The sequence below is a fragment of the Streptopelia decaocto genome (assembly GCF_964273445.1).
Source record: "Streptopelia decaocto genome assembly, chromosome: 2".
Classification (NCBI taxonomy): Eukaryota; Metazoa; Chordata; class Aves; order Columbiformes; family Columbidae; genus Streptopelia; species Streptopelia decaocto.
In genome coordinates, this window is record NC_138655.1 from 154,219,393 (window position 1) to 154,242,535 (window position 23,143).

At 35.4% G+C, this 23,143-nt stretch overlaps 1 protein-coding gene across 1 annotated transcript in view; it reads right to left on the reverse strand.

Annotated features, from left to right (window-relative positions):
* The window catches only part of UBE3C (ubiquitin protein ligase E3C), a 77,184-nt gene that overhangs the window by 46,430 nt on the left and 7,611 nt on the right, over positions 1-23,143 (reverse strand). The window contains exons 2-12 of the mRNA XM_082046207.1: positions 20,783-20,836; positions 17,986-18,060; positions 17,149-17,295; positions 15,965-16,080; positions 13,971-14,128; positions 11,904-12,057; positions 10,909-11,129; positions 10,477-10,631; positions 8,304-8,491; positions 1,082-1,168; positions 203-360 (exon numbers count right to left, since the gene is read on the reverse strand). Coding sequence (XP_081902333.1) covers positions 203-360; positions 1,082-1,168; positions 8,304-8,491; positions 10,477-10,631; positions 10,909-11,129; positions 11,904-12,057; positions 13,971-14,128; positions 15,965-16,080; positions 17,149-17,295; positions 17,986-18,060; positions 20,783-20,836 — 1,513 coding nt within the window. The remainder of the gene's footprint in view (positions 1-202; positions 361-1,081; positions 1,169-8,303; positions 8,492-10,476; positions 10,632-10,908; positions 11,130-11,903; positions 12,058-13,970; positions 14,129-15,964; positions 16,081-17,148; positions 17,296-17,985; positions 18,061-20,782; positions 20,837-23,143) is intronic.

The following is a 23,143-nucleotide window of genomic DNA, read 5'->3' on the forward strand; positions in this document are numbered from 1 at the left end:
AAGCTACCGTTCCCAAGGTGCAATCCATCACTTTTTTCCTCTTCTTTCTAAATGCAATCACCACAAAAAGAGCCCGCTGACAGCTGAGTGCTCAAGGGACTATCAGCAAGTCAGCCCAGAGGAGCCTTCCCCACAGATGTCAGCAAATCATTGCCCAGGGAACATTTGCAAAACACTGCTATTCAGTATGCTTGAAACTCACCTTCTATTGGATCACCAAAGAATTCATTATCATGAATAGAAATAAGAGAATGACTAAACAAAGAACTAAAAAGGTAGAAGAGAGGGATAATTCGACTAGAGTCTTCTAAAGACATCGGAGAGCCTCTTGAAATCACTTGAAGGAGTGGCACCATAGACCTTAAAATATAAAATGCAAAATTAATTACATGGTTAATTAATTAAATGCTCCAAAAACCGTATTAGCTTCAGCATTCCCGTAAAAATATCTAGTAGCAGTTCCTACAGCAAAATAAGGAGGGCACTCTCAGTTAAATAACTACTATTTCCCATTCTTGCAACATAAGGTTACTTTTTCTAAGTTCTTGTCACAGTAGCATTGCAGTGTCTTGATGATTTATATAAACTTTGGCACTAACTATTACAGACTGCAGATACTTTCTGCTTTAGAACAGAGACACAAAACAAAGAGGGTAACTAATCCGCATGTCAGCACAGAACAGATCTGTAGATCCAACTCCTCCGTTCCTAGGAAAAAGCTTCTGCCACCATCGAGTTCCGGATTAGTCAAAATGTAAGAGATAAATCTCACATACTTGGGATGAAGTACTTGGAGCTTCAGTGTTTCTTACATTAATGCTAATAAACACTCCCAAAAAACTACAAAACATCCACCTTATTTTAAATAAAGATTTAATTTATTTACCTGTAATTATTGGAACTGTCCAATTCCCAAGATTTTGCTCAGTTTTATGATATCATAGGAGCTAAGTAACTGTTACAGTTTTGCTTTCAGTCATCTTCCATGAGCACTGTCATACTACCAATTGTCTCATTCTCTTTTCAGTAGATATGCTCTGTTTTAACAAAGACTCTGTTTCAGAAATGGTGTAATACATACCCTGTAATCATTCGTGTAGTCATTGAAGATATCAAATACCAAAGATGCCTCAGGAATCTGGCATTAAAGGCTAAACTATAAAGAAGCCTGCAAGAAGAAGTTCAAATGAATTGTGTCTTCCAAAATACTGTATTCACAAAACACAGTGCTTCTATAAGAACTTTCCTGTTACATATTTCTCAAACATTAACAATTCAAATTGATTTTTTTCAGGTTCTTATTTTAATAAAATCTAGTGAAAGCCCCAAAGGTGAAAGAGCAAGATATAAATCCTTTTACCTAAAATACACAGTTTTCATTAACTCAGCAACAAAACACACTACATAGACACAAGTTTCCCATATTCCACAAAATTAAACACACATTAAATAAAAATAACATACACTCTAAGTTCTTGATCTGGGATTATTAATAATTCTCATATAGAAAACCATCTCAAGTAGTTAATAAGTCACTTCTATTAAGTGACCTGTTCACTTTTGTGAAAAACAGGTTAAAACACCTTAAAGTTAATTTATGTTAGAAGCAGCTATTGATTTAAAATTATGTAGCAATTTTATGGGTATATTTCTGCATGGCAGAAATAAACAGAACATCATCAACGGAACAATGTCTGTCAGAACAGCCACCCACACACATACACTAATCCAACTGTAGACAGAAAATAGTTTATACACCTGTAAAAATAAATGTGTATGTTCACAAGCCAGTTACATACAGGACCGTAATTATGGTGTGATGAACTTTTCATAGAAATGAGAAACAAAAAGCTTCCTGGAATTAAAAGGTCTCTCCCAGCCTATTTTTTAGCACTGCAGGAAGCAACACAGGTAACAAACATAATTTGAGACAATTTATGTCTTCTAGCAAATCAAATAGGATTTGACCTGACTAAACTGCCATTTTTTTGATACTGAAGGACTATATTCAGTGAATTATTCCAAATGCTACTTTCCTAGGTCTTCTAATTACTATTAGAATAAATAAGGTAAAACAGATACTCAAGTCCACATCCCTTCTCAGAGGTCAACAGCCTCATAATATCGAAATTCCGTGTGACCACACATACAAGAGGTTGAAGGTTGGGAAACAGGACCAGAGAGGGTAGACCAGAAGTACTGCTGCCTGAAAAAACACTATTTATTCCAGACCACTGGGATAAATTAAAATTCACCAGATGGCAAAAGGGAAAGAAGCACACATTTCATTAAGGAAAAAAGTAAAATACAAGTAAACGCTATAAAATATTTGAAAATGGCTTAAGCAGCAATTAATTTTAAAACATTAGAAGAAAAAAAAACACAAGCAAACCTACGCGCCCACTCAAACAAACGCTGCCCAGTGCCATGTGCCTCTGGGTGCTCCAGCACTGGCCCATCCCTGACTCAGGCTCTGGGGTCATCGAGTTTCACAGGTACAGGGAGTTTTGGAAATAGAAGGAGGGATGCAGAAGGAAAAATGAAATACAAGCAACCTCTGGTTTGCGGTGTGTCTTTGCTGAAATATCACCCCTCTTCTTTCAAAAGCTTTGAATTTTAAATACATAGATTGTACCTTTAAAAAGAGTTGGGAGCTTCACATATTCCAGAGAAGTTGGATGTTGCTGATCATTACCAAGTTCAAGTCAAATCTAAGGCAAATGCAGCTAATGCCGGTTTAAGACATGTTTCATTGTAAAATTAAGTTCTACTTTAAATATGTGGAAATTTTGAAAAAAAAAAAAAAAGAACACCTGAGTTTGATACATGGGAATTTTACTTCCTTCTAAAGTCACATTATTTTGACATTTTGTGAAAATTATGTATTATCATGTAAGGAAGGGCTTATTATATCTAGTTAGGTTAACATAAGGAGTTGTATTTGAATGTTTAGGTATCTGAATGATAGCTCAGATGTCTTGGTTTCTGAAATGAGAAATTTCCTCAGTGACCTTCAGTTTTCAGTCTCATATTTGAAATGAAAAGTAATTTGGCACAGTGCCCTTAGGTCTCATAGGGCTTCCAAGTCAAAACTTGTTAATTTTACAATCATCCCTGGAAATTATCTAATAGTTTTAGCAGAAATGAACAAACATTATGGACACTGAACCTATCATAGTGTAATTCATTTTTTCATTCTAGCAATATTCAGCAATAATGAAGGGAAAAAGAGGACAAACCTTAAGAGCTTATAATAATAACCTTTGTCTAAGTTTTAGCCATTTTTATTCCATATCCGCGATTCAGACAGTCAATTGTAGCAACTGCTATATTTCATGGCCCGATTCCAGAAATGCTGAATGTATTCAACTTTCACATTGCCCTTCCCTGAAAATCTGGTTAAATACAAAAACGTAAATTTGGTAGAAGATGTTATCATATGGCCTATTTTATCAATATGAAATACCTATGAAATATGAAGCAGATTAATTCATCAATTCTAAAGTTTCCATGCTGTTACCAGAAAATAAACACAAAACTGCAAACTAAACACAGAAGGGTGAATTAGGCCTTGCTCCACAAAAATGTTACATCACTAGATTCACTTGGAATATAATCCACTGCAAAAAGAATGACAGCAGAAACAACCTACTACCCTCCCGCTCCAAGTATAGAAATTGTCTTTCAAACTAGAAGGCAACAATTGTAACAAATAAACCCTAAATACACTGATGGGGTTGGAAAGTCACAACTCTGCAAAAGTTCATGAAATCGGCTGTACTAAAAAGCTTAAAAATTTTTGGCTTCACACTGAAAAAAAAAAAAGGCAAAACCTAAAAAAACCCTTAAAAAGCAAAAATTTAAAACTCTGAGAATCAAAATAGGTCAAAATCTACCTCATTTGGCCTTTTTCTTGGGCAGAGAAAACATGTGCATCTGCTAAAAACAAGCATTTCCAGATAGAACTACATTAAAATGACACAGCACAAGATAATAATTCCTGATAAACTGCAGAACATTTCAGGGATAGCTTATATAGCTTATATCCCCTGAAGACAAAGCATTATCAGTCCACAAAGTTCAGTGATCAGTTAATGTAAAGCCTGAGTGTCCACACAAGTCTTGATCACTTTTTCCTTTAAAGAAAAAAAGAAATAAATTGCCACATACAAACACTAGAAATCAAAAATATTCTATATTATATCTCTTTAAGTAGATTTTTATAAACTAATGCAGGAGGGTATTTTTCAATATTTGTACTATTCTAAAAACAAAGTAGCTAAATTTTATACCTGAGTTTTTACCCTTCCTATCTGGTGGTTTCGTGTATTCTTGACCATCTCACTGCATTCTGCCAACTACTTTATTATGAGATCATTACACATGGTTTTATATAATGGATTCATTAATAGATTTTCTGTAAAGTTCAGTATTCAGATTTAGCACTGTAGTTTGAAAGAAGAACCACTTGTCAACTACCAGAAAGGATAATCTCCTTTCAAGTGGAAAAATGCACATTGTATCAGCCACAGGCTACGACAGAGTTAAATTCACTCCAGCGATTTCTTAAGTATCTATTTTAATCATACCAAATTAAATTATCTGCTCCCAAAAGTAAGTACATAACAATCATTTATTTAGAACCTTGTTTCTCTCCCTAGGTATCTAATTGTCCACAAAGGCCACATGATTTATGTGTACTTGCCAGAATGGTATTTTGGGCACCTCTGGTATTAAAAAAAGCGTCAAATTCCTCCTGCGCAATGGGACAGATTAAATGACCCATTAAGCTTAATTTAGCTGAGGCACCACTACAAGTTAATTAGTTAAAGGCAAGATTTTCAGTCTAGGTCATAAATTGGGCCCAGTTTCCCACTGAGACCATTTAAGTTAATGAAGAGAATACACTAGAATGAGAGGAGCTCATACAGTCTGTGAAAGGTCACGGCTGCCGGGGCAGCGGATTTTGACACTCGAGAACTGCAAGGTGGCACAGGTATGAGCCAACACGCAAAGCCATCCTTAAATGAACTACACCTCTCTTTTGGCTGCTTTATTCTTCTGTTTCCATTTGTATTGGAGCAAGAATGCAAAGCAAAGCTTAAAAAAAAAAAAACATATACAATTTTTCTGGTCTTAAAAACACAGCAGCGTAAGAACATTCCCTAAAGAATTACTAAAATAGCCTCACGTAAAGCCCAAGTCAGGCTGCTCATATTACACCAGAACATCAGTTTTCCAAACCACCTTCAGCCACAGGTTAAGATTAGCAATATTATGTTAATTAAATAGCAGCAATGTACAGTCATTATGAAATTGCTGAACCAAGATTAGCAATCTTGCCAGGGCACTGATCAGATGGCCGATAGCGACTGAAGTCCCAGTATAAGCACAGTTTCCATTACCATTTAATATTAAGCCATAATGATGATCTGAAGTTATTGGTGCTAAATTATGCCCCAAAATATTTTCCAGAAACAGAATTTACTAGTTATTTAATGTATAGTTTAGATGCATGAAACTCTTGCAAATCTCTTTATAAGGATAACTACACTCCAAGACCCATGTTTTCTCCTTTTTTTTAAATAACTGCATTCAATAATGTCTAGCAGCTTTACATTGAAAAGATGTAAGCCCTGCCCCTCTGAAAACAGGTACAATTCCCAACAACTTCATTCCAATCAGGATTCTATTCTACACCTCTCATCCGGCTCACAAACACCAGCTACAGCTAGGTTTTTCCAGTCTTGTGGCCTGTAACTGGGCTTGATGGTGTCTTTCCAGAACTCATTCTGAACTTAACAAAATTCCTAATGACTACCTCAAAGCGATGTGCTTTTTCCAGGGATCCACCTTTGGATCCCACCACTCTACAGATAACCAGAAAGCAACTTGAGAGGCTTGTTCTTCTGCTCGACACTGCAGTGGCCTTTTCAGTGTCTCATTCTGTCCTCTCTTGGTCTTTGTTGCAAAACCAAACAAGCTGCTGAGCTAATGCAGCAACACCAACCATCCAGTATCATTATCAGTCAAATCAAAGATGTACTGAGAAGCCAGAAGATGAAAAAGCCCTCAGCTTTAATGGAGTGACAGAAGTCTATACTACGAGTTTCCTCTCTTTTTTCAAGAAGGAAAAAAAAGCCTTAGAAATATTAAAACAATACATAGATATTTCTTGCTTCCTCCCTTTCAAAGCCGGTGTTAACTTTGGCCTAATTTTCTTTACAGTTATTGAAAAGTTATTTTCAGTTATTAATCATGCCATTTAGCATGCCATTTTGCAGATTTGCAGCCTTTGTAGTTTTAATTATCACTACTTTCTATTACATTTTTAAATGCAGTTAAATAAGAGAAGTCTTTGTAACAAGCTTTTCTATCTTTTAAACCATTTGACCCACAATGGTTCCAAACAGAAAACAAGAGCATTTCTAAGCTCTTAGAATATATTAAAAATCATTTTCAATAAATTATTTCTAACTATTTCTACTTGGTTTAATTAAATAGATACACTTTAAATACTAAGACACTTCAAAGTTAGTTTCAAACAAGTGAAGCATATTTCAAAAGACTATTGTTAAATTTGACAAAATCATTTGGGCAATAAAAAGATCATCAGGAAATGTTTTTTAACAGTGGAAATTAATGACGAAAAATCTTTTATCTTTTGATGTGGCACAATGTTTACTACCATCAAAACACAAATGTCCCTTGAAAAACACTCAAAAATAATGTTTAGAATAGCCACTTGGTAACTTAGGCCAGGTCTAAAATGCACCGAGAACACGACAAAAGATCAACACCTCCTGACATGACGATGGCTGGCAAACCTAACACTTACCATTAACTTGGAACTCTGAACTAATAACTAAAAGTCTACTTTAATTTACTAAATACCTGTAAGAATTAACTTCATTTTGACCATGAAAGTAAGTCCAATTGTATGACTGACACAAATCTTAGTATCTCTACTAGTTATTTCTAAAATTGGTACATTCAACTGTTTTGGAGCTATTCAAAAGTTACGATTTGTAACTTGCTTTCTGTTACAAGATGTTGAGTAGAGCTTTCATAACTCCAGAATTTATCCAATATGTAACTAGCTTGTTAATCACCAATAATTGCAAAGACCCAATACAGCTCCTCAGAGGAAACAGATGCCATATTCACACAATTAAAGTTCTGTGTGACTTCTTTATTCATTAAACACCCTTTTCCACACCGTTCACCAGCAAACCTCAAGTCAAAGCAGTGATGCATTTAAACTCAGTAATTACTATCCAAGGCAACGTACTACTCACAACAATAAAGTGGGCCTACTAATTCAACTGCTGCTATGATCTTCAGCTCTCACATCCTGCTCTAATGCAATTAGTCTACAAAGAACTAATTACCCTAATCGAGCAATCACAGTTTCACTGACATCTTACTTCCTCTAGCAGCTATAAACACCACTGGGCTAAGATAGCACCTAATTAGTTTTCTGTATCACTGTTTACAATGCAGTTTGAATTGATTACATTTACAACATTCCCTAAATACTTACTTTATTACAGCAACTACATACTTACTCTAAGCTACTTGCACCAGAACAGTGTGAATACTTACGGGCTTTAGCTTGTTAATAAAAAGGTCAAAAATCTTCTTCCATTGTTACTGACATTTGTGGTTGTAAATGAACAAGTCTTTTATCTCGATCTCAGGTGCCAAAGCGCTTCCCAAATAACAACAATTATTTTCAATAGCTGGGAATTGTTTTAATTTGTAGCAAGAGAGTTTTTGGGCATATATTGAAGAGGGTAGAGAACAAGTTGGTTTCAGTGAGCAGCTACCTAGAGAGACTGTGGAATCCATATCACTGCAAGTTTTAAAAATAAGCTACACAAGCTTCTGCTAGAATGACAATACTCCCTCTGACCAAGGGGACGGATAAACTCCTTTCAAGAATCTTTACAATCCCTATTTGTGTGATTTTCTGATCACAAACACTACCTGCTCCAGAGTCCGCAATGTGGTGTAGAATACTAACTTATTTGCAACTTGCTAAACAAACCAAGAGCTTGCACTTTTTGGATTTAGTGATTACTCCACAGAGATCACAATGAACAAGAACAAACACAACAAACAGAAAGAACGTACTCTTTGGTTTGTCCGGAATTATTATTTACATTCTGAAATTCTTATTTATTTCAGCTGCTCATAAAATAAAACACATAAAAAACCCTGCAGTGTATTTAAAACAAGTCTATCTGATAAAACCAAGTTTAAATGTTGTACAGTTCAACGTCACATTTATTTATACTTGCCTGACTTTTGGCACCATCATTCGGTGTTGTACCATTAGCGTGTGGCAGATGGATGCCATCAGGGTAAAGACCTCTTCACTAGCTGAATCTCTCCAAACCATATTCAGTAGGGTGTTTGTCTGCTGCTTTGTATCCAATTTCTTTAGACATTCCTCAGTTATATACTGAACTGATATTCTCCCATCACCCTACAAACATAAAGAAAAATTTGCATTGTCTTTTTAATGATCAAGTATTCCCTTTTTTTAAAAAATAACACTTCAGAGTTTTACTAGAACATAGTTTTATTGTACAATAATTAAAACACAAGCACATATGTATATCCCACTAGCTCTCTTAAAAGTATCAGACCCAAGAGCCAGCTTAAATCCCTAGGTTGGGCATTTAAATGTTGGGTTGTGGTATCAATCTTTTCCCTTAGGCCATTGGGAAAGACCCCCTTTAATGTGAGCATGTTCTCCAACACTTGGATACAATGAGGTAAAATCATTTACTGGCATGATGTGAAGAGTCATCTTTTCCCCACTGACACCAGTCAGCATTGGACATGAAATGCAGAAATGGATGACTACCGTAAGCTCCTTTATAAACAATAGTTTCACATTCATAATCCATGGGTTAACAAACCACCAAAAACTTGAAGGTGGCTAATACATGTTTGGGTAGTACCAGAAGTGTAGGAAGAGGAATGCTTTCTCTTGGCAGAGAACTGAGTGGAGCTCAACGTTTTCTTTTCATTATTTCCTCTGGCTCACTGAAGCATATAAGTTATCCAACTCTGAATTTTTAACAAAGAGGCATTTTCTCCATCCACCTCCTCCCTCCCGCTATTTTATTTTTATAAGACAGGGATGCATGAAAATATGGAATATGTAAAAAACTCACAGGAAAAACACACAAAAACCATAGGGCAATAAATAATATTATGTATTAAAGCCTCCTCACAGGGGATTTTCTCTAATTTACAAATTACTATAAGTTACCTGTGAACAGAAATGTATGCTTTGTTTTTAACTAATCACCTCTTAAACATTACCAATATCCTTAAGCCGCAAGTAGACTCTGGCAATATTTACATCACATACACTGCGTGCATGTCTGGTCAATTAAGTATTTTATCCATACTATCTTGGTAAAGATTTTGGGGTAACAGTAACACATCTACAAATGCACAAGTAAAAGGGTGCACGTATTCCACAGCGGTACGGCTCCCTGTAAGAGGTTCCTCTCAATATCGAGGTCTTAAAAATGCTGCATCTTTCAGAAATGCACATGACCTTACTTGAAATGTAAGCAGGCATTATAGAACAGTATCCCTTAGAAGAGCTTATATGCCTTTCCTTTCAGAACTTAAGCATGAGAATGCCAGGAAGCCTCAGAAATCCAGAATTCCCAGCTCAGTGTGAAGAAGCAAAATAATCTATGAGACTATTTTTTTTTTAATTAACTCTAAATATGGTGAAATTTCACAGATTCCACACAGAAAGACTGCACAAGTCCTTTGGATTGTGGTGTCCTTTGACAGATTATATAAAGGCCAGTAAGAAATCTTTGAATTTACAGCTCTCCAACTTTGGTCGTTCAAAGCCTTGATCTGAGGATTAGGAAGTTAAAGTTGGCACAGATTCATTTTACTGGTGGAAGTTTAAACTATAGTGAAAACTTCTATTTATAATACAGCCCCTATACTTTATTATGGAAAGCAGATGTTCCTCCTTTGAGGGCTTTGAAGATACTGGATATATTTAAATACAGAGCTAATTCTACAGGGTAAAGACTGTAGCTGAACTTTAAATATTTCCATGACCAAAAAAAACAAAAACCACTATGTTGGAAGATCAGATCGGTATGTCTCATGGTATCTCAGAGTAATACAGTCTCTGTAAAATATATATTTAGAGAAGTTCAATTTTTTTTTTTTTGTTAAATAAAAGCTCTTTCTTTCAGCAGACACACTACCTATACTTTAAGATTTCTTATTATAGTAAGGGGTTTGTTTTTAACGTAAGCAACCAGTTCTATTTGCTTCCAGTGAGCAGCCATCTATTTTTGAGAAGTAAACACGCTCCCTTTCTACATGGAGCTAGAAAAACACTGGACATAGGGTGGTCACGTTTTTTCCAATATTTGCTGCTGCTGTAATACAAATTCAAAGTAATTCTGCGCTGCTTACTGGTGTAGTTGTCATTTTACTGATCTCCTCATCCTCATCTTCAGAATCACTGTTTGCATCTTGACAATTTGTACCAGCAGCAGACACAGGCAGCTGAGAGAGAAACGTCTGGAGTACCCTCAAATACACAAGCAGTCCTTCCTCTGAAAGGGATCCTATAGTACATACATTGAAATAAAAGATCATTAATCAGATCACACTGTACCATAAAACATATTTTACCAGAAACACCTGACCAAAACACATTATGCCAAATCTTCCCAAATTAAGCATATTTCTCACTGAAAAGGGTAAGAATAGCTAATGAAACAGATGTCTCCAATACTTTTATCCACGAACTGTCCTTGTTGCTTGGCAATGAGCTGTATTGTGGAATTATACAACATATTAACTCAAATATGAAAAGATGAATCAGCCATTCAGCTTTCTCACCCAAGTATGTTTCTCCAACTGTTAACACGAAGTAGAAAAGCCATGGGGCTCGATCGCTTTTTCTTGAATATCCACTTTCTGCTAATAATAGTGCATTCAGAAAGAGTTCATAAGGGAAAATGGTCTGCACATCAGCAAGCGCCGGAATGATGAAATGGAATATCTGATCTGTAAAAGGTGCTGCCAGAAACTCCTCTGTGAAGGCTGCAAAAATCTGCTGCCTGAAATGAAAAAAAATTGCCTTTATAGAAGAAATAAGCAAAATTTCCTACAATTATATCCATGGAATAACAGATCAATTTGCAAGTTTGAACACGTCCATCAAGAAGATTGTAGAGATGCACTCCATTAATCCTGTCCTAATAAACCAAATTTCTCAGATTTCTCAAAAATTTTCTTATTCTACATCCTTTTCCTGATGATCTTACATGTAACTTTATCCTTTAAAATTTTCATGACCTCACAGAAAACTATTCTGAAGTTAAATTCATAAGTTAAAAATCTTGAAATAAGTTTTAAAAGCACAAATAGTCTTTCCCCCCCCCTAAATACTACTTTAACACAATCCCAAATGATACAACCAGAGTTTGATTTCTGCTCTTTCTACACACCTGATTCTTTCTTCTTGTAAGCTTAGTTATTTCTCTTGATAAACCTCAGCTCTTCTGCCACAAAGTTCTTAACTCTAAAATTATCTTCATCTGCCCTCACTGCATCTCTGCTTTCATCCAAGTGTTTCCACACCTATGTTCCCTCTTACTGTGATGCCTGCTATTCTCTGTGCTGTTTACTGCGGTCTTCAGCATTTTATTGCCTTTTTCCTAAACACACCTGAAACTACATTGTTTCACTGATGTACAGCATTACCAAAAAAAACATTACTATTGCAAATAAATCAAACTGCACTTGAAGAACAGTGAGACACTCAACAACAAACTACACACCTCTGACAATAGCAAATGAATACATAAATCTCTAACATTATGTTTATTTACCTTGCACCTTCTGGACAGGAGCTATATGTAAAGTGCAATGGCTTCAGAACATTCTCCAGAAGTATTTTTGCAATAGGGACTCGAGAAACATCAGAATACTCAATACTCGAGGGAAGCTTATTGTTAATTAACAAATAAAGCGACTTGTAGTAGCCTGCAAATAAGAAACATCACATTTTAAATACAGCATTATTCTTTTTCTTTTCCTCATAAAACTTATACACTTAAAGTTTTTTTCAAGTTAAAAATGTTACAATTCACCGCACGAAGCTTTACTTAGGATGACATTTTACAATAGTCCCAGTCTTATTCACATAACTAACATGACACACCAGCAACCTCTTGGAAACATCACTTTATAAAATCACAGACAGATAATTACATTCAGAGTCAGTCTGATCTTCAAAGACCAACCACTCCTGCTGATGAAGTGAATAATTTGATTTTTTTTGAAACAATCACCTATGAAAAAGATACTCTTCTCTCCTCTGAGTGACTCTAATCGTGCTTTTGACAGTCGTCCTTCTAACCTCAATGATGAATTTTTCCCACTTACTCCAAAACATGACTGCATCATATAAGGAAGAGTCCCACTGGCAGAATGTTTCAATTCTATAAACACCTTGCCTTAACAGCCTGAACACTACAACTACTGTTTCCAAAACAGGCATCTCTCAGAGACCAATAAAATGCATTACCACCCAAGCCATAAAGACGTGTGGAGGGCAATCGATTTTTGCCTCACTAAAGTACAAATGGAATCAAGATTTCATTCTTCTTAAACCAACTTCCTATTGCTCAATGAATTCCTACATTTAAGACAAAAGCTCCCCTACTACAGGAACCATTGTAAATGTGTCGTGTCGCACCACTGAGAGGTCCAGTCTAAGCCCCTTTGCCAGAGACTACGTAACTCAACACACAATGCAACAAGTAGAAGCCACCATAGAGTAATAACTGAGTGATGCTTACAAGATGAATGTGGAAAACAAATTACATACAAAAACATGCATTAATAACAGCTGATTACAAAGTCTTTATAACTTAACCACGTATTAAAGTATTTTGGAAGATATACTTGTCACATAGTAAGCAATGAGACAAAAAACAAATACTTCTATATTTTTAGTTCTGCCTGGCAAGTCAAATAAATGTGCTACAATAACAGGGTTGTTGTTTTTTTTCCCCACACAGTGACTTCAACATGTAGTAGTTGAAAATAAATCCTTAGTAACAGGATAAGATAACTTAGTCCACTAAATGTACTTTAGAACTTACAAATACAGAATTATTCCAACAATTAACTAACAAACTTAAAGGTTCTCTTTTTACATTTTATTCCCATGAAACCAGATCAGAGATATTTATTTCATAATGTTTTTGTCTTTTCTCCCCATAAGTCTTGCAAAATCAAGCTACGGTATCAGAAAACCAAATTAGTTTTTTCAGACATTCCCAGAGTAATAAAGTTTATTTGAGACAATACATAATTTTGGTGATAACTACGCAATTCATTAACTTTCAGTATGTTTGCACAGGTGTAACTGATTACAGTTTAGCAAACAGTTTTGCTGATGATGGTACAAGGGAAATAAAAGCTAGGTCACCATCTCTTTGCTAAGGTGTCTCTAGTGTTCGCAGGATGAAAAGGTAATGTCAATTTACAATAATAATGGCTGTCAGCAGTTACAGTGAACAGTACTGCAAAACAAAGCCCAACTTTTACACAACCAAAAATCAGACCTGGCATATTGTGTGCGTGTGTGTGTGTGTGTAAACAGCTACTGGAATAAAACTTCTCTCAAAATATTTGTGGTGAAAATCTGGATAAGTAACTTGGTAGAATATTCCATTTGTAAACAGAATTTCCAAAGAAATCAAATAGCCTCAAGCAGTGATCTCATTACAAGCAAAATAACCACCTAATGTACAAATTAGTGTATGCAGTACCTAATTTATCATGTCACTGGTAAAGACAAAACATGATTAAACAACATGGTTTCAGATATTACACATTCTGTTTAACATTTAAGTATTTCCCAGAACTCCTAGTTCCTAGCTACTTACCTTTTTGAACCATGTAGTGCAAAATTTGTTCAATTAATGATGTCACATAGCTGACATCTTGTAAAACAGGCAAATATATATTCTCAGATGAAAATACCTCAAGCATTCTCATAGGAAGTGCAACATTCAGACTGTCATCATTGCAATTTTGCAATAGCCTGTAAATAAAATGAAATCAAAATTATTTAACAAGATATTTCTCTTATTTCACCACAGCCACATGCACACTGGTTAAAAAATAAACCTACAAGAAACCTTTTCACGTTCACCTTAAAATAACTTATTTATAATTGGTTTCAAGCATTTCCAGTAGTTAAGCTACATCTCTTTGTTGGCACCTTTATAATAAGAATTCCTGATTTTAGGCTTTGTATGAATATGGCACTCGCTCTTTAAGTCCTACTAAATTCTTGCGTTCAACAAATTGACAGTTTGGAGATCTATTGCATGAACTGAAAGAGATTAAAAAAAGAATAATAACGTTTTTCCAGCATCTATTACTGCCCATATTAAAAATGAAGTAATGAATGCCCCAGAGCAATATGGCCTGGGAACAAATGCTGGGGAGCATCATATGTGTAACTAAAACAGTATGTCCTTGATTACAGACTGAAATATCGAAGCACAATCATCCCCATCCTTTTAGCAAATTGCTTATGAAACAAACATCAGTAACCACAGAAATGGTGAAGATTAAGAGACTGTTTAGAATTAAAAGGATTTGTTAGTATGCGATATATATAAGTATAGTTGCCCTAACATTGTGCTTTCTTTCCCAGCCATTCAGAAAGACCAGATTTATCAGCAGAAAATATTTTGACACCATATTTAAGACATTTCACTGAACAGCAAAAAGATACTCAAGGCCTTTTTTGCCAATGTAGCTGGAATCAAACTACCATTTTTTGCTACAATTTTACACAGTCACCTGTTGTTCCATAGCATCAAAAGCTACAACTTTTCATGAATCTGAACTCATCTCAGGGAAACACTTTCAGGTCCCTGTCCCACTGCTTGCTTTCTGGGCTTTTGCAGAAAATTAAAGCAGCTCAGACAGCAAATATAGACCCCCATCATCATGCTGGCTTCTCCCTATATGAACAGACAGGGACAGCTCTTCCACTCCTGTTCTCCCACGTCGCCCCATCAGGAAGGGAGAGTGGGAATATGAGCAGAGCTGCATTTACAAAACCACAATTTCAACTGTAGTGAAAATGTACAATTCAATCCAGTGACACCACAGCTGTGTTTCACTGAATGTGGACTTGGAAGCCCACTGCTTTTTTAGTATCTGGTGTCATTGTTTGTTATAAATACAGTACACACAATTACAAGAACACAAGGTTCAGTGCCTTGAATGAAACAATTTTCTAAAAAAGCCTCAATATTAAAAGGGAAAAGTATTTTAAAGCTCTGGAGAGTAAAACTAGTTCCTATTATTGATAAGAGCAAATATATTTTTTTTCAAATTGCCTTGTTAGATATACCTTCCTGTGATCCTCCCAGGATCCTCCCATTACAAATAACAAATGTCCTGCGGATCCAGTATTGTAACTGCTTAACATGCTTTAAATTCAAAACAAAGTGTGCGGAAGGCATCTTAAACAACGTCTGTCTTAAAACAAAATGTAGCCAAAGCACATTTGGAACATTAGTCTAACTGAGATAATACCATCCAATCACTATCAGTTCCCAAAAAAAAAAATTGTTTCCACAAATATCATTAATGATATCGCTACATGTGAACAGTTAAGAACATACTCAAGCTTATCCCTAGGCAGGGCATTCCTTAAGCATGTGCTGAACTTGAAAGTCAATTCCATTGTTCTCACATAGGAACAAGTAACCCATACCTCAACCTACATATATATTTAGCAAAAACAGTCCTAATTTACACTTAATATTTCACCTGCTGCAACAAAAAGAAATAAAAAAGGGCCCAACATAATTTCTGAATGCTTTTTAGACAGTAGCATATAGAAAAAAGAATTTACCTGCAACACAGCCCCAACAGTCTTTTTATTTGGAATAAGCAAGTAAGTCTGTCTGGACCATCCAATTGCTTAACAAACTGAGAACTCTGTTTAATTAAATTCTGACACATCCATACCTGGGAAAACATATGCACAAGTTTGCTGTTTATAACAAGTCAAATTACTTATTGCAACACAGACAGTAATACTTCAATCCTGGTTTGGATACCTTTGGAAAACTTAGAAAACACTATGTAGGACAATCATATTGTTACCCAACATAAACTACACAACTGCTAGTATTAAACTTTAAAAGTTAAGAATTAATTACACTTACAAATAACTTTACCCTTGCAACAAATTTATCTGTTAATTTTTTGTTTATAAATAGCCATAATTCTTTAACATCCGTTATTAATACCTGCTATGAATCATACTTACTCATACATTTGGGAAGTTTGAAGCGACTTTGCAATTGATATGCCAGCATTATTGATCAGTGAGAAAAAGAAAAACAACACACACAACAAACTAAACAGCTTAGGAACGACCAGAAGGCTAAATGGAAAATAGTTTAAAAAATAAATTCTAATAAAGTATAATTTTTAAAATAAATTACTGTGAATAATACACACAAGATTTTTCAAGGCTTCATTTCACAGATTTTGTGTGTGCATGCACATATAAAATCTAATTTTACGTTATTCTGTCTAAACAACAAAAAATCAGAGTGCAGGCCAGCAAAAGTCAGAATTCTTAAATGAATTTACTGAACTGGTCAGAGCCTTTTTTTTTTTATCTCTTTAAAATATTTTAAGTGAAAGAATACTGCAAAAGCACATTAAAATAAAGGATGAGTGTCAGGAGGATAGAGCCAGGCTCTTCTCAGTGACAACCAATGATATAGGACAAGGGGCAATGGGTACAAACTGGAACACAGGAGGTTCCACTTAAATATGAGAAGAAACTTCTTCGTCGTGAGGGTGACAGAGCTGGAACAGGCTGCCCAGGAAGGTTGTGGAGTCTCCTTGTCTGTAGACATTCAAAACCTGCCTGGACACCTTCCTGTGTAACCTCATCTGGGTGTTCCTGCTCTGGCAGGGGGATTGGACTGGATGAGCTTTCAAGGTCCCTTCCAATCCCTGCCATTCTGTGATTCTGTGATGAAATAAAAGTACTATGGATCAAAGTATGTAACTACTCACCAAACGCTTAGAATCCTCACTCTGTCTATAGAAAAAGAGCAACTGACGAACTAGAAGAGTCAAATTAGCTCCATTAGCGGTGGAAAAGCTTCCTCCAGATTGGGCCAAATTAGCACAGCGATCAAATTCACTTCTTTGGATAGAGTACTTAAAAATACAACATGCATCAATATATCAGTAACAGTTATTATTTAAAATAGAAACACAAACTTTTAAAAACCTCATTTCAGTTTCCCATCCAAACTGGCAGCAAAGTGGTGAAGCAGATACAACACGTATTTGTTTAAAACGTACACACAGTATCACAGTTAGGGCTATAACTGCTTTCTGTGATTCATAAAGTACACATTGCAACAAATGTGTTGCTTTTCAAGTAAAAAATACCACATCAAACATTTACAACTGGTTTATGCAACAAATATTACTGAATTTAAACAGATACAACTCAGAATGATCTAGCCAACAATAGGCTTGAAACAACACCTTTTGAGTCAAACTACCACCTTAGTCATATTGGGGAAAAAAAAAAAAACACAAAACCTCTCCACTGCTGTGTAAAGCTGTTAATACCCAACTGTTCTCATATGCTTAGTCAGCTCAGAAAAACACTGTGTAATCCCACTCAAATACACTGTCACATACACACTTTGCAGAATAAGCATCCATTTACTAAAATAGAGGTTCAAATGCAAATGTCAAGATGGAAAAAGAACTTGCACTTTGTGGGCACACACGGTACTCAAAAAGCTGAGGATTTTTCAATGGAATTACTACTACAAAATCTCATTCTCAAAAAAACTGTTTTACATCTTTCTAAACACATAAATAAGTACTTACTTGATGCTTTCTGTCTCTGTACCCTCTTACAAAAGACTGGATTATTATTGCATTTTTCAGCCTCCGCCTTTCCTCCTGTAAAAAACACAAATAAGAAAATAAAAATCAGTATTGTGGAAGTGACTCTAATTTCTGTATTCAGAAGGATTATTCATGCAAATTAAGCACTAATCATCAGTAAAATAAAATGTTTGAAGGTTTGCATCCATTATAAATAAATCAAGGAGAAAGCTTTTCATAAGTGTGAATTTATTATTACGATATTGTAAAAAAATTTTAACACTCAATAACTATGTAAGATTACAGAAATCAAAATAAACACACTTGTACTTTACATAAGGAAGTCTTAACACTAAAATGTTGAAGAAATCATCAAATTCAAGGATACCATTTCTCCTTCTACATAGATTAAAAAAAAAAAAAAGCACTTATTTGTTTCCATTCAAATAATATATGAGTATTATGAGGCTGGTGCAGTTTAATGTGGAAGGGGAAAAAAGCCACACCCAAAAAAAAAAGCAGTTATTTGGAGACAATACTGCTGTCAAAATGAAAATGAGGCTTAATGCTTTAAGCCCAGGGGCATAATATCGAAATTCATAAAAATTCTTGCTCTCTCCTTCAAACCAAAGTGAGTCATTTTATGGTCTTCCTCAGTAGCTAGAAAGAGTGGTTAAAATCATCCATTTAAAATGGCTCAATTTCTGAGGAAGTAAAAGCCAGCGCGCTCCAGGTCCTGTGGAGAGAGAACTCAGTGAGTCCCCTGACAACACGCCCAGCACATCCCATTGCAATGAATATCTAAGGGAAGTGGCTACTGTAATTAGCTGTCTGATAATGTCTGTCTAGTTTCTTAGGGGATGAAAGAAGGAAGTAAATGAAATAGTTGCTCATGAACCTAGAGCTACAAAGCAGTGTTTGAGGAAGGGAAAGTCTTCTTTGAGAAGAGAAATTTTAACCTCATCCATTGTTGAACTACAATGATCCCATAATTCTGAGGGCCACCAAGTAAAACAAAACACCAAAATGTTCTTATAAATTTCATTAAAATACATTTGGGAAAGTTCACATAAACTTTTAACTCGCAAAAAATTGATTTCTAATTTGTTGTGCCAAAAAGACACATTCAACTTAAGAATTTAACCTCAACTTCCCAGAGAAATTTGCTATTCAAGGCCTATTTTATTGTTCCTGGAAACCCTAGTTCCTAAAGCAATTTCTCAGAATAGGCATATACCTGAAAGACTCTGATTACCTCTAGAGCATGGACTAAAATCAAAATTTTGATAGGCCAAAGGGTATTTTTCGCTCCACAGTATTTAACAGTAAAAGTACAAAGTATGCAGACAAGCAGGAGTTTCAATTACAGGGAGGCAATGTCTCTCCATAATCATAATGTAATGCTTGACTAAAGAGTAGATAAGTTCTCCTTTTCTCCAGATACAGGTTTTATCCTAGAATACATAATTGTCAATTAGCGACCCGTAATTGCGAAGGTTTTAAGTCTGAGGTCATTGCTAAGATTCTCCTCCAGGCATTTTTTTAAAAGCCATAACTGATTTTATTCTCAGAGGAGTCGTTCATTTTGTAACAATCTGATACATGCCACAGAAAATCGCTGTGTCTATGTGTGTATGTATGTATACAGATATGTAAGTTTCTGACTGCATCAGCTTTGCAGCAGACAGAACTAAGCAACTGAAGGGGTTATTTCAATATATGGCAAACAGTTTACGAAGCACAAAAAGACTTTTTGCATATGTTGATAGACTCACTGACCATAAACTTTATTCGTAACATAGTATTTTGAACTAAATGGGGAAATCCTAGGAACCTCATACTTAAACTTGGTCCATAATTATACAACCAGGTTGGGAATTATAAAAATATTAACTGTCCTCAGAAAGAGAGGAGCCACCACAGAACCTGTATTTAATCAAGAAAGGGTCAAACACATTTTGAAGGGGCAAACATCTTTGTTGTCTTGATCAGTATGAAAACTACTTAGTTACACTTTTTAAATAGTTTTCCAAACAAAATTGTTTCTATTCACATCAGAGGGGGGAAAAAAAAGATAAAATTAGTATATTCACTTCAGTCCCATATTACTAAACTTTGTTTTGATATTGCCACATACATTAATGTTTTAAAACTGGTATTTTTGCTTTCAATGCCTATTCCTCCTTTGCACTATTCCAGCCTGAATTATCTATGGCAATATGCTTCAATGTCACAGGTGTCCTAAAGCCTCACATATCAGCTTCACAACTGCTTCTCACTGCTCCTCAATTATCAGGTGATTCCAAAGCCCTTCAGGAAGCATTCAAGTATCACTGTTCTGGTTCTACCTCCACAGAACTGGAGAAGCAAATTGCGTAAGGTCATCCAAGAAATCATAGCAGGACCAGGAGCACAAGACAGTTCGCAGAGAGAAACCCATAGTAACAGTTGACAGACAAGGCAAAAAGCACATTTTACTATCTAAATGACTGTCTTTTCTCAACCACAACTAGATCAAATGAGCACCAAAATAAAAGGAAAAATTCCCTTTGCACTCAGTGCATGCTTAAGTACCTTCTTTTGAGGTTAAAATCATTTCTCAGGAAGCATCTTAAAAGTAGTGAAATAGCTTGTCAATTCTAGTATCGTGGAAAACTATGTAGGACTTGAGAACTGCAACAAAACATTCCTGAACTAAGGACAAACAACTGCAGCAGAATAAAGTACTTTGGACTGTAAGTGTTACTACATCAAAGAAAAATCCAGTGTGTATGCAAATGCTTACAGTCTACTTTACCTCTCGTTTTCTCCTTTCTTCCTGAGTACGATGCAGGAGAGAAGCCTTTTCTTCCTAAAAAGCACAAATAAAGATATGATTGCATTTTCATTCAAACACATGATCCAAAGGTCTTCATGATATTTTATCTAGCTTCACTTTGAGCATTGTCCATAATATGTAACACATAAAACACTGGAGAGAAGTGTCAATCGTCTTCTGCTCTTACAAATTACATTACAAATTACAAAAGCACAGTGATGGAAGCTAGGTCAAAAGAAAAGGGACAGGCAAACAGCAGCAAACTGTACTGATACCTGTCTAGATTTGTGTTCTCAGCACCCCAATAATCCCAGCAAACATCATCCATTTACAAATGGGGGAGCTGAAACACTAAATAAAGTCCCAATCACACCAGGCAGTACCAAATGTTTATCAAGTGTTTTTCTTGCTCAGAGCATATGTAAGTCACCGGCCCAGGTGCGTACGGCAAGTTATGGCATGTCTAAAGTACTCACATACTCCTCCAAAGCCCCAGGCTTTTGTCTAGCTTGCAAGAAAGCATTAAGCTCTTATATTTACTTATCCTTTCCCTCAAAACTTGTCCGGAAAAGATGTCAAAACAGACTTATACAACATAAATGCTAGGAATTTTTTCTTTTAAAATTTTGAACTCTTCACCCAAATTAAGGCTACAAACTGAAACTTTCAGGAGAGTGATCTCTCCAACAGAGAACAAGTAAAGAATACTAAAATATTCATGAAGCCTCTAAAGAACAATACCATTACAACAGAAAGCCTGTGTATTAGCTTTTACACCAGTAGACATAGATTACAAAATATAAACAAAGCTTTATTTGGAAGAATGTCTTATTGGGTGGTTCTGTGTCATTTCCAAGGAAATATACAAAATAATTAATTTTTGATGCAGAGTATTCAGCTCCCTCTGTAGACAATAAGAGTTGAAAGTACCCTAACACTTTCCCAAATCCAGTCTAAAACAGACAAAAGCTTTAAGGAAACTCTCTTTTTGCTTCTAGTACCCACAAAACTACTTCCCTTTTTCTCCCTATGCCCTTATTAGTTTAGAGAAAGTTAAGAAACAAAACACACTCAAGCTGAAAATGCATTATATCTGAATACATAAAAATAAATCTGAAGTTGGTAAACAAAAGTTTATAAAATATTTAACCACATATAAAACAACTGTGCTGGAATATTTTCCATGTCTATATGCAGATGCGAAAACTGAGGGCAAAACTCTTGTGCATTTCTTTTTTGATAACACGGAAGAAGCAAGGTCACAATTCGTCTAGGTTCATACGGATAGAAAATACTTCCAATGCAGACCACCAAGAGAGAATGAAAAAAGAAAAACACAGGCGCAGAAAAAAAAAAAAGGAATTTAAAATTGGGTTTGTATTTCAGATCAGCTACTGGAACAATCATAAAGAAAAAAAATCCCACAGAAGGTTAACCATCTTTTCCTCTAAACCATCTTTTCCTTGACCTCTAAAGACAGTATTTATGGCCAAAGACACCACTAAATACAGCTATTTCCCTCTAAAGATGGGTTTTTTTCCATGTGTTAAACATGGTATAAACAAACCATAAAAAAATCCATACATAAGCAGGTCGGCTTGGTAACACAAAGCAAAAGATTCTGACCTCATGCACACAAAAAAGACAAAATAATGTACTAAATTAAGAAATAGTCAGCAGATGGCTTAAAGTTTCAGGACTTTTTTTAACAGATTACTTCTTTTTCAACAGCTGATACCTAATGCATTAAATAAATTAGTAAAAGGCTCCTATTTAGAAGTGATGAGAGTGACCTCTCTTCAATGTGCTTGGAGAGAGACATTCTGCAGGCAGCACCATGAAAAGACCATTTCTGCTTAGAAGCAATGTGGCTAAATTTGTCCTTAAACTTCAGAGCAGATGGAAAGAAAAGGCAAAAGAACATACAGAAAAGAGAGAACAAATTGCTACATGTGAGTGGAGAAGGAAATGGCACAAAACAAACAAACACACACACACAACAACAAAGAAAAAAAAAAACAGTAAATGCAAGGGATTAATAGATAAAAGAAAATAAGTGGCCAGAGGGGTCATCAGAAATAAATAACTTTAAGTATTCGGAAAGGGGAGAAAATATAAGAGGGCAGCGTATCCTCACTTATTGTATCACCAGCTTTGCATTGACCAGCTATCTTTGAAGCAAGCACTTACTAAACCAATCCACTTTAAAAAAAATAACAAAACTTTAAGTGTTTAGTCAACGTCACATACTTGCTCTGAGTATTTGTAAAGAAAACCACCAACTTCTTAAAGTATAAATTATATTCAGGTAAGTACATTCTACCCTCAAAAAATTATTAG